Source organism: Ammospiza nelsoni, chromosome 1 (genome assembly GCF_027579445.1).
Source record: "Ammospiza nelsoni isolate bAmmNel1 chromosome 1, bAmmNel1.pri, whole genome shotgun sequence".
Lineage (NCBI taxonomy): Eukaryota > Metazoa > Chordata > Aves > Passeriformes > Passerellidae > Ammospiza > Ammospiza nelsoni.
Window position 1 is genome coordinate 113,718,279 of NC_080633.1, and position 13,292 is coordinate 113,731,570.

The 13,292-nt window shown below is 35.5% G+C and overlaps 1 protein-coding gene across 7 annotated transcripts in view; it reads right to left on the minus strand.

Moving 5' to 3' along the window:
* Positions 1-3,796: 3,796 nt before the first annotated feature.
* PCMTD1 (protein-L-isoaspartate (D-aspartate) O-methyltransferase domain containing 1) overlaps positions 3,797-13,292 on the minus strand; it is a 40,597-nt gene continuing 31,101 nt past the window's right edge. For all 7 annotated transcript variants that reach the window (XM_059488175.1, XM_059488167.1, XM_059488191.1 and 4 more), the window contains 3 exons: positions 11,051-11,222; positions 9,375-9,498; positions 3,797-6,467 (listed from right to left, as the gene is read on the minus strand). In XM_059488175.1, coding sequence (XP_059344158.1) covers positions 6,097-6,467; positions 9,375-9,498; positions 11,051-11,222 — 667 coding nt within the window. In that variant the 3' untranslated portion in view covers positions 3,797-6,096. The remainder of the gene's footprint in view (positions 6,468-9,374; positions 9,499-11,050; positions 11,223-13,292) is intronic.

The window sequence follows — 13,292 nt, forward strand, 5'->3', positions numbered from 1 at the left end:
TGAGACTGACTCTACATTTTACAAAGGTGTTTGTATCAAAGAACTTTACTCAAAGAAATATTTTCCTATAAAAAAAAAATCAATGTAGATTTTTTGTATTCCCTAACAATCGCCAGCATCTAGCCTTTGTTCCCGAAAGACAATGCTGCCCTCTTCTGGTATCCTTGATTACACACAACGTTCTAGGTAAAGTTCTTCAGCAAGGTAAAAAAGCATTTTTTAAGGATGTACTACTTTTGACTGTGGGAAAATAGACACGTCAGGTTTTGAGAAAAACAAACTAAAACAAGCAAAGTTCCACAAATAACAAACTTTGTTTTTCAGGCTGTTTATCTAAAAAGGGCTCCACTGTTAAGAGATTACTGAAAGTCAGTCACAGAGAATTTGTTAGATGTGGAGCAAAGAGTACAAAGGTAGTGCTTTACAGTGTTGCTTTTATTGACTACAGCACAAAGTCACACTGTGCCATTTAGTAAAGGGAAAAACTGAAGGCTGAGACAATAAGGTTAGAAAGATTTAAACGAGGTATTTAAAGTAGTTAAAACATAGAGCAGAATCTCCTTACAAGCTAACATATATAAAGCCTATGGATTGTACAGAAAAAAATAATGATAAATGGCAGAAATGAAAGATTTTTAAAGAGGAATCAAAATTTGCAGCTAATTTTATTGTATAAACTGCTCTGTTTGTTTTTATTACTGTTACTGTTTATTTACGAGTAATTTCCCCATACAAATTATTCCTGCTCCTGTTCCAACCCTGAAAAAAATGCTTTTTGATCACCGAGTTGAGATATGAAAGCTTGTTTTCATGCCTGTGTAGCTCTGTCTTGTATGCACAGTACTGAGATCGCCCATGGCAGGACAAACACGTCAGTCTCTCGGGCTGACCTGCTGTCTATAGGCAAGCATACACTCATTCATGCTTGTGTGGCCAAAGCCTAGTTTTATATAGGTATAGTAAAACACCACTACTGTTGTAAAAAAAAAGAAAAACCTATTTATCATTGTCACATGATGCTGTAGTGCAGAAAATGGAGCCCTGGTCTAAGAGCAGAAAAATGGAGACACAGGACACAGCAAGGGGGATCAAGGTGTGTGGGCCACCCTTGGTACTGGAGATTCAAGAGCTATGCACAGCTCTAGAACAGTCAGTTTTAAAAATTCGCAGACTGAAAACTCAAAACAAAACACAGTATCTAACATATGCAGATTAACACAAACAGGTAAGTTGAAGATGCAGAACAACAAATGAAGATGCAAAAAAAACATTATCCAACATACAAATGACTCCCAAGGTGATCCCAGGAGGGTAAGAAGGAACAATCAACGTGAACAAAATATCCTGCCCACAGAAGATGGCAGAGGTGCAGAATGCTGTGTTACCCTCTCTAGCTGTGGATCTAAAACTCAAGGGAAACAAAGGGAGATTGAAAATAACTCCAAGAGGAGGAATAAAAATAAAGAGCATGTGCTACAGGTTTAATTGCATTACTGTAATACCAAGAACTGCAATTTAACTTTCCTATCTCTTTGCTTGCAAGAAACATTTTTGTTTTTTGTATCTTCTGAGATGCCCAACAAAAGGGAAGATGCATGAATCTGATTCCATGTTCTTAGAAAGCTAATTTAGTATTTTATGATTTATATTATATAAAAGAATACTACACTAAACTATATTAAAGAATAGAGAAAGGATACCAACAGAAGGCTAAAAGATACTAATGAAAACTCGTGACTCTTCAGAGTCCAACACAGCTTGGCCCCAGTTGGCCATTAAGTCAAAACAACTCACAGCAGAAACCAGTGAAACGATCACCTGTTGGTAAACAATATCCAAGTACATTCCAAAGCAGCAAAACACAGGAGAAGCAAATCAGATAATGATTGTTTTCATTCTTCTCTGAGACTTCTCAACTTCCCAGGAGAAGAATCCTGGGCTACGAGATTTTTCAGAAAATATGACGGTAACATTTGTTCGTAGAGATCATCCATGGAAGCAGCAGAACAGCAGGAAACCCTAACAAGTTATTTTTCAGCCAGGATAAAAAGGCTACCAAAATGGAAAGGAAATGCTTATAAAAGAAAAACCAGCATTTAGTGTGTACTAACACCTATAGTTCTGCTATCTTCTCTTTATTCTAAAATCATGGTTAGTCATGAATGCATGAAGAAGTGACAGAAAAAAATTCGGTGCCTTTGCTCCTTTCTAGCATGCAAGTATTTTGCAAAATATCCTAGCAAGGTATAGATTCCTTGCTTGCAGCAGAAGACGACAGAGCTTTTAAAAGGATGTGCTAGTTCCCTCTGCTCCCCTGAAAATGCTCTTTAAAGCATCACAGAATACGAACAGAAAACTCTAGAAAGAAAATGCTGATAAGTACTGATAAATCAGAGTTAGATTCTTGCTTCCATACTGGCCATAAATGTGGTACAAGCCTTGTGGCTACACAAGCCAGCTTTACTTGAACAGAGTAATTCAACAAGTTGACAAGTACACTGTGAAGCCACAGAAGAAAAACAGGCACTGATCAAGCCAGTCATCTAAATTTTACTGAAGTTGTTTTACTAAAACATCACAAAAACCATACACCTTTAAAGCCTCGCTGTTCCAGTTACACTCCAATGACCTTCTCAGAACAAGTTTATGGAAAACACCTCATACATGATTCAAGTGTTGTCAAAATAAGTAGCAGCTCATTAAAGTGAAGTTTAGTATATACACCTCTAGGAATAACATAGAACACTCCTTTATCTTTTATAATTGATTAGTAAATCACAAAGCCTTCAGTTTTACTCAATTACATGAATGATGGAAGGCGACACTCTTGAGGACATATGGATAAATATTTAATGAGCTAAAAGAGCTTTAATCAGAACATAGCACATTTGATTACATTCCCTATTTGTTTTCAAACTCACAGGCAAAGATGCCTTTTAAAAAGTACTTCAGAGAAAAATAATGCAGGATTAAAAAAAAAAAACCAAACAAAAAAAAACCCCATCAACAAAAAAACCCAAACCAAAACAAAAAAAACCAAAACTCAACACTTAAGTTGCCTGCACCTGAACAAGCAACAGTGCTCAGCCAAGCACAGCTGTTTAGGCTCATGGCAATGATAACTACTCATTTCAAGTTTTTGGGAGGCAGCTGCTCAGTTTTTCCTGAATGACATGGGATTAAAAATTCACATCTTTTGAAAAGATTGCACTGGTCTTGGGTCCTTGTTCAGACCAAAGAAGATAAACCCTCCCCGAAGTTCCAATTCATCACATCCTTCCTTACAGTCATCACAATTGTAGGCTGCTTATCAGCCTACCTGACTTACCTTGAATTTTCCCTCTAATTTGCAATAAAATAAAGCTGCATCAAGAAGTGTGCAGTAGGAAGTGTGACTCACTGGTTGCTCACCACCCTTGCAGCTCTAATATCCAAGTTTTCCTTATTTGTTTTGGCCCAGGTAGCTGCTCAGTTGAGGATTAAAAAAATTCACTATTTAGGAAAAAACCACAAAACATGGAAATGTTCTTCAGTGTAGAGCTCAAGTTCAGCTTCTGGGTTCTCCTGAGGAAACTCCACATGACTACTTCAAAAGTAGTGCTGGGACCAAAACAGCTTTCCCCATTTCATGAATAACATCTCATCTTTCAACCTTTGCAAAAATTCACAATTTAGCGAGAATATATACTTCTGAAATTCAAGAATAGCTTTTATTAAGAGATTACTGACCTAATTATGAAACAACTTGTACCTGAATTTCCAAATAACTGAATATACTTCCACAGAAACACAGAAATTCAAGCAAGCAGAAACCACAAAAAAACATTTTATTGCAACAATGTCCCCATCATCAAGTGAGATGGCAGAAATTAAATTTTAATTAATTTTGCGTTTCTACCTTTTTATTTATGTAAATATAAATTCAAGAGTGTAAAATAAATCCACATATAAAACACAGAGGAAACATTCTCTTTCAGTGACTCCAAAAGAAACTTACATACTGAAGATTCATGACAAGTCATCCACTGTCCATTTTTCCAAGTATACAGGCATGAAAGAATGCAGAAATTTATTCTCCAAAAGCATCCTGTATAAAGTCCTTGAAGTACTTAAGTAATATTTAGTAATTTCATTCTTGAGCTCATGGATGTAGATTCCAAGAAAGGAGACAAACATCTCAAACTTCAGATTATTTAACCTCCATCTAAAATAACCCATTTAAAACAAGATTATGTTCAATTCTTATAGCTGAAGCATCACAATTACTTTATTAGTATCATTATTTTGGAAAACTATTTCATATAAGGTTTTCCTGCTTTTAAAATAAAGTCAGAATATTTATTTCAAATACTTTTGCTTACTTATGCAGTAAATATATTGCGGAAAGTAACTCCACATGCTGGTACAACAGGCCTTCATGAAATTCCATTTAAACATTACTATGATGTACCTTAAAAACAGGGACTACAGCATGAAATGCACCAAAAAGAGTCAGTGTCATGGGACGGTGTCTGACCTTCCTTCTCAGATGCAACAAAACGCTAATGTATTTTGAAGTAAATATTGGACTGCTAGACCATACGAATACTAGTTGGTTATAAATATTTGGAATAGGAACATTTACTGCTTTAGAAATATGTGATTATTTTTTGTTCATTGTTTTACACAAAAATAAGTGTGACCAGTATTATAAAACGTATTGTGGGGGATATTTCAATGGGAATGTTTTTCATTGGGTCTAACAAGCATACATTTCCTATGATTGTGGTTTTTAATATGTATCACATGCCAAGTTCTTAAACTTTTTACCCTCATGGTTATGTTACAACAGAATGAAGAAATTAAGATGGTAAAAGCAAAGTTAAAAATGAGAACTGCAAATAACTTCACAACTAGAAGAGGAAAAAATCACGGAAGGATTTAAATCAGCACTATTGTGGGTCCCCACAGTTGCACTGCTACTCTTAGGTTTCCAAAAGATGCATATGATTTTATAAATATTGTTGTGCTAAGAGCCATGCTCAGAAACAAAATATAGGCTGGCACAAGTCTACCTTCTTGGAGATGCATGTTAAGTATAAAATTCACTTACTAAAGTGCATTTGCTGAACAAATTCTAAGTTCTACTATTATAGCTATCCCAATAAGCAATACAAACTAAACTTTGTTGAAATTCTACCTCTACTTAAAAGCAGTAAATATAGATGACTGAAATCTAAATTACAATCTTGAATTACCAAACTTCTTGACTCAATGCTGTGAGCTCTAGAAATAAATGTAGTGTCCTATACTTCCCACAAATGAGGAATTGCCTCTAGTTAGAAATACTGACAGTGTAGAATGGAGTTAAGTATAAGCAGAGCTGAAGTAAGCATTGCTTTGCTTCTTATTCAACACGGTGTTTCTTTAAGGCTCTGAAAGAAGCTGTTAGTTGTCACAAGATCTTTTGGCAAAAGATAAATGCAGAAGTAGCAGGGTCATCTGACATTTCAGAACTTGTATTTTCGTATTTCACTAAAGCCAGCTCATTCAGTGTCTGTATACATTTATTGCACTTGTGTTGTTGGAATACTCTATACCAACATAGTAATAATGATTGCAACAAAGCCATAGTAAAATAAACTTTTAAAGGGTCTGATTTAGATATTAGAAGGTAAGTGTCTGCATGTTTAAAATGTTTCCCTAATAGTAATAAATACAGACAAATTGCTCATCAAGTCAGATGCATATGTTTAACCAATTATTTAGCATATATAAAATTTCACTCATCTTTTTATCAATACAAATCTGTTAGGGATCAAAAAAAGACTTACCATGCAAAATATTGATTAGTGCTGCATAATGGAATATATATTTCTATCAGAGTTAAAACAGCATTTTCAAAATTTAAAGAAAAATAGACTTTTAAAAAGGGATTCTACTGTCGAATGCAAGTCTTCCTTGTAGCAATGACAAGATAGAGACAAGTTACCATTTATCGCTGTACTTCAGTCTTGATGAAAGACTAATAATAATTTGTCCACCTACTTCTTAATAAATGCTACATTTTCAAGAATAAAGGAACTATCAGTAGGCCTTATTTCTACTTAAAACAAGTTATTTTTCTCTGTAATAGGTCAAGTATGCTTTTAAAGATTCAGGTAATGGTAGACTCATAATTTTCTCTCTCAACAGATTTCGAGGAGGCTCTTCTGGCTTCAAGGCCTCACTGTGATCTTTTTCCTCCTCCTCTTTGTTATCATCTTCCATTCTTTCATCTTCTTCACTATCTGGAGGCTGAGGAATGAGCTGATTACCAACAAACACATAGGTGTTAATCCTGCGTCTACGACATCTCCTGCGTTTGCGTTTCGGAGGAGCCTTCTGAGCAATACCCTTGGCTTTCATCTCCTCGTTTATGAAGTTTCTAAGAGTGCGTCTGATATATATCCGAGCTAGGTCCTGGAGGTTCCTAACAGCACATGGAGCTAAAACGAAAGAAAAGTAATAAGTTGTACTAAGTAAAATTTCCCTCTAGCAAAGAAACCCCAAACTAACTGCAAGGCAGTGAGACTAATGTTCAAAACCAATTGAATTGAAATTTTAGTAAATGATACAGTATGCAAATGATACAAGTTTAGATAGCATCACCTTGACCCTGTGGAACAGTCTAGGAAACAAAGAGGTCTTTTAACAGATGTGCAAGAGAAGTAGTAAGCATGAACAGATCATTAAAATAAATTTTAAAAATTACACAACAACTACTGTCACTTTTTAGCACCTGGCATGTTTTGGCACCTACTGCTACCACAGTTAAGATCCTACTGTGGGAAAACAATTTCTACACCTGTGCCATACTAGTTTAAAGCAGGTGCCTTTCTTCTGCCTCCTCCTTCTGCTCACTTCCTACTGAATCTAACTGATGAGGGAGGGACATGTCTAATTCACAGGTGACAAACCAGATAAGCCACCTGTACATTTGAAGTAGAAGAAGAATGAAAATTACTCAAGTCCTAAAGGCAGAAAACCCCAAACCAACAAGTAAAAGAAAAAGCCAAAACTTTATGTTTTCCAATGACAAGCCAGGTGATGACAAAATATTGCTTGGCTGCTGGACACCTGCCCTAGATGAGCTATGGATGGCTATTTCCAAGGAAAACAAAACCAAAAAAGCACACTAGCCAAAGTTGAAGCTTGTTCAACTTTTTTACTTGTCACTTCCTTCCTCTAAAGAATACCATAAAATTAACAGGGACTTCAGCAAGAAAGAAGTCACTAAAGAAGTAATTTCAAAAATTACACTTCCAGAAAATGCATTCAGCTATAAAAGCTACTGATGTAGTTTAAAGAAGCTGTATTGTTATATACAATGACTTCACTTGCAGACTAATTCATTTATCTGAGACAAAAAGGATATTAACACTGACAATACTGATTTCAGGTCATGACAAAGATAGGAGGGAGGAGAAAAAAAAAGTCCCATTTCTTTAGAATAATATCAGCTCAAAATTCAAGAACAAAACCCTATCTAATCATCCAGAACATGTTTCTAAGTTCAGGTGAAAAAAATGGTGATTGCAGATTGTATGGCAATTATAACAAATGCAAGCACTTTCAATGAGAAGAACAGGATGCAAAATTTTAGGTATTTACTGTCCATGTATTTCCATTTGTCTACTACCAGTGAACTGCATACTAACTCATAACTACATTGATCAAATGAACCTTTTAACACCACCTCTATAGTTTTCTACAAAAAAAGACTCTACTTTGAGAATGACTGACAGATTTTTTACATACTTGAGTTATTTTAGTCTATATGTAACACTACACGTGTCAGAGAGTATCCAAGGGTTGTCCAAAGTATGGCACAGACTCTATGTTTACTTAGTAATGACATCTACAAACTCTGGCTAAACTTTACAGAAGAAGCACGTTGACTACTTTGAACTTTTAAGATAAATTACAGGCCTGTGGACTTGAAACAAATAGACAATGTTACTATAAAGGAGAAATTGTCTAAATTTTTTTTGAGTTTCAGCACACTCCTCATTACACCCCCGCCCCTTCCATGTACCCCCAACAGATCCACAAGAATACTTTTGGCTTATTTTTAACTTTTTAAATAAAACCGGATCCACATGAGCAGTGGAAAGAAGCCTATTTCACTAATCTCATTTTACAATGCAACTTCAAGCCTCTAACTCTTTTTTCTTTTAAATGTGAATAATACCACATTTGGTTATTTTTTCCTCTTCTCACTAAAACTTCATTTTGAAATTTTAACACAGGAAACACCTTTCTTGTACTACCATTCAGCTCTGACTGTCCATGGTCTGCACTCCTCCTTCCAAAATTTAGGAATGTTGATAGAAAATCCTCTTTTTTTCCAGGGAATTAGACTGTATAAAATCATTGCAAAGTTTGACTAGCCACCTCTGTATTTCATTGTTAGATATAACACAATCTATGCATTATGGATGGAACAGAGGAAAAAATAATCTTGAATCAGTAAACAAATTTCAGGAAATTACTTCTGACGGCTCAAACCAAGAATTAAAACAACAAAAATTAATTATTTATGCATAGGAAGAGATTATGTAAAGGAAATTATCTTTATACTTTGCATAAAAAAATTAAAAGTACCTATCACAGCAAGTTCACACTCAAAGTTAATAGCCAGATCAGCAGTCACAGGCAATTCAAGCTGATAGGACATCCTGGACTCCTGAAGGGCTTAGTTTCACAGTCAAAACATGTTAAATTTGGGCTCTTTGTTGGGTTTATTTAATTTCCCACATGCTACCATAGCCCTGTGTTCTACTCCTAGCCCTGACTACTTTGACAGAAAACTTCAACTCTACGCTTTTCTTTGTCAGCTTTTTCTCCTTTCCTGTTATCATCCTATCTTACCATTTGGCAAGAGGTGTACTTCCAAAGACTTTCTAAATACCTTTACTACCTCTGCTCAAAGCATTGCAGCTAGAAAGCCAATGCCAGTGACTAATAACAAACAGTTATGTCTATATCCACTGCACACAGACATAAAGCAAACTTGGGCTTATTAATAACCTGTCATACCACAGCCCCAATTTAGACCTCTTCCTTCCATTTCAGGGGGAAGAAAAAAAAATTTCTGGCAGACCACAAGAAAGTTAGCACTGTGAAGGATGTTAATACTAGCTGGCTAGAAGCTGGAAGCATTCTATCACTTAAATTATTACCTTAAATTCAGAATATTAACTGTGAAGGAACACAGACCACGTACTAGGAGCACAAAAAATCAGTAAGCTACTGCTTTGCTAAATGGAATGTTTCTATAGCATAGCCTCTCAGTTTCCAACATCAGGCACTGTAACATGCCTGCGAGCCAAAGGGAGGGAGCACAAACTTACGCAGTCCTACAGTGTCATGTTTGCCGTTGTCATTTCTGTTTGGTTGCACTAGTGGAGCAAATGAAACAGCAAGGATATTCTTACTTTCCCATGTGTTCTGTCCTGTTCTCAAGATCTGTGTTAGCTGCAAAACAAAACCAAAATAGATCACTGGTTACAATTTTGTCATAGTCAATACTATTCAGATAGGTTTCAAACATGCTGCTTTTTCTTTTTTTTCTTCAAAATTAATGAATTAACGCTGTTTTATGAACAAAAAGGACTTTGATAATCCTTGAAATATCACTTGGTCACTACAGTACTAAATAAGGCTCCTTTGTAATGGGAAGAGATGCAGCTGGAAAACTAAGGCCCTAAGGAAAACACTAAGGTAAGTTTTGTTTTTTCTCATTTTTCCAAAAGATCAAAGAATACTTTAGATTGGAAGCAACCTCTGGAGTCCTACCCTCCTCCTTGAACAGGGTCAATTTCAAAGTTAAATTAGAAGCTTTTCTGATTAAGTGAAAAAAGATCTAGGACTGAGATTCCCCACCTGTCTAGGTAACCCGCTGTAGTGTTCAACCATTCTTACTATGAAAGATTGCCTTCCTTATTTGCAGGCAGCAAGATCCCTTGCTGCCAGTCTGTAATGTTCTTTCAGTATCCTCTGCACCTGTGAGGAGAACTGGACTCCTGTCTACCACATAATTCTCCACCCCTTCAGCAAGACAACAGGAATTAAACATTTCCTTAGAGTCTTTCTGCAGGCTAGATTATCTCAGATCTTGTAGCTGCTCCTCACACTTTATATGCTCTAAGCCCCTATCCACTTGTATATAAGGTAAAAATAGTCACAGTTTAAATTTCTCTCCTAATTTGTGACTACTTTTAAGCTGAATTCTATCAGCTTCAACTGACAGTATCCTAGCTGAATAAATGATGGAATTATTTATAGAACAGAATCATGCAAGCTACGCTTAAATTCCTTTGGTATTTAGGAAAGCAGATCAGTAAAGTGAGAATTCTTTTTGGAAGTAACTAAAATGCTTATCAACAAGAATTTTAGTAATTATCTGTATTTAGGAGGACAGCAACTTAAGTCACATGATGTGCCTTTTTCAATCTCCTTATTAGTAAAACAGGGAGAATAATACTTACCATTGAGAAGCCTTTTGAGGTCTAAGAATGAAAAGCGATAAAAGTGTGAAGTATTATTAAAATAATATGCCCCTGTCTGAAAAGCATTACATCTAATATGGAAAAGCAACACTGAAAACTGCTGTGAATACAGACATATTTTTCCTTTGCTTTTTTCCTCCCTTTGCAATGTCCTACTAGTCATAGCTATTCTTTGAAATCCATTCTCCTGGTTTAGAGGTGGTTTCTTTGTTTTGAAGTACTGACTGAAAATGTCTGTGTGGCAGGGAGATTTCAAAGAAGTTCTGGTATAACACAGAGGAAATAGCATGAAATAGACTGTTAAAAGCAGGATATTGATGCTTTCCTACAAATTTAAGGGAAAAATGTTCAATGCTTGATTAATAAAAAGATTAGTATCTGCTTAACTGCAACAATACATCAAATCAAGGTATCATTAGTTGAATGTTAACTTAGTCAAATATATATTCAAAAGCATTCTTTAAATTACATATTTCTCATACTAGAAGACAAAAAGGGGAAATTGTCACTAAAGTCACCTGATCTTCTATAGGCATTACTAAAATGCCTCCAACTTTCAATAAAATTTTCATGTAGTTTTCATGGTCCTTCTGGACTCCAGCTCCACAGTAAATCCGGTCATACTGATGACTGTCTGAGGCTATTTCCAAACAATTACCAACCACAAAGGCAGGTTCACAGAACTCAAATCTAAGGAGAAGAAGAAAAAAAGAAAGAGGGGACACATTTCAAATTAGGATTTTTAAGAAAAGCCAGTCCAGATAAAGACAGAAAAATATATTTCATATCTTCCCTTATATCATGAAGAATGATTAGCATATATAATTTAAAAGTTTGTATTAAGACATTACTCTGAAAGTAATCTGGTTTTTTTCTGCCACATCAGGGACCACTGAAGGAAAAACTCTTGCAGTTACAATTATGTACTATGCAAAACAGAGAAAGCTTCAAAACACCACCTTCCTAACTAAAAGCAAGTACATTAAAGAAATCTTAAGCTATATGGTACAACTGCTACTAAAACAGTATGTTTATCAACGATAAGCTGTTGAATAAACATTGAAAATTTTCATTTCCTAGCAGCTCCCCTCAATTTTCTATCAGTTAGGGTCTATTTAAAAGCTCTTTTTTCTCTACCTCCCAACTTTCCACCTTGAGCCCAATCCACTTTTCCCCAAAAAGTAATTCAATGAAAAAGTCTGACATTTTTTTGACCACACACAAAGCAAAAAATAAAAGATTCTTTATCTTGGAAACAGCTAATTTTCTTCAGAAAATGGAAGTAATACAACTGGCATTTTAGTGGACCAAAGTATATAACACAAGTTGAAAGGACTGTAGGTGCTCTCTGTCGCTGCATAAAACACCAAAGGAAAAATGTACAGGGAAGTACTTTATTGCTAAAGCTGCATGAATTTGCCACAACACTGTTATTTTCTGACATTTTTTAAAGCTCTGAAGCATCTTACTGCTGTAGCTGTTAATACCATAATAAAATCTACCATTTTGTAAAAAAATTCATTGAGCGAATAATTGTACCTCTTCCCCAAGCACTTTATATATAAAAGGAGAGCTTACAAAGTAGCTCATTGAAAGGATTTATGATTTTTTTTGAAAAAAATATTACATAAAACCTAACACCCTTGCTGTTTCACGAAAAAGTTCATAAACTTCATCTGGCAGTATTAAAGTCCAATGCATCTCAAACAGCATCCAGAAGGAATGAATTTTTCTAGCAACTACAAATACACGCAGCCATTTTATGAACTTTATGGCTGACCGTCAATGGAAAATAATTTTTCTTTTTGCTTGGCTAGCATTAGCAAATCCCAGTACAATACCTGACAACATTCAAATCAATATTTTTTCAGTTACAGTAAAGTTGGCAGCTTTCACTGCTTAGGGATGAAGTCTGTAAGGCTTGGCTGACTTTCTGATCTAGAGCGCTGCCATTAACAAATCAGGAAATTGAAATTCTTGCTGGAAGTGTATTTTTCTCTCCAAGATGGGATGCTTGATCTTGAAAATATTCCAATGCTTCTTTCTTTGACTAGCCCAGACCAAACCCAGAATCTTTTTACAATTACTGCATGGCTCTCTCTCATGCACTTCTTGAAGTCAACAGTCCATGTTTTCTCTTCCAAATCCAGAGGGAGAGGGAAAAAAAAAGAAAGCTACTAACAACACTGGCCAATTGAAGATAAAAAAGGGAGATGGAAGTAGAGTAGGGATAAATTGCCTTGTTGCACAAACTGAGAAGGTAAAGCTAGATGAGCCAGAATCGTGGCTGAAATAATTCCAGATTAACACAGAAAGATCTAGAAATACATTTGACAAGGCAGAAAATGAAATCCAAGACACTGATCAATCTGCTGAAGAAGCAAATCTCATTCCAAAAGCACGTGGACTATCATATTCCTTCCTACATTTTCTACATCCCACATACAGGTCAATCAGGCAGTTTTTGCTGTAGTTTTAATTTCAGATTACCTACACTTTAAATCAAGCATTAACATATCAATTTAATTTGAAAGACTGAGCGAAGTACTTTAAAAAGTAAAGGAGGGTGGGGGAGGGGGCAGAGAGAGAGTGAAGATGGTATTTTTCCAAAAGGCATTTTTAAATCTTGACAGAGTCCTTGGTTAGTTTTAGAAAAATGAAGATGGCCTCCCTGCCTGCCCACCCCCACAACTTTCACAAGTTCTTACCTTCTCAGAATGCTCCTTTAAAACCTACCAAATTTATTACCTGATAATCCTG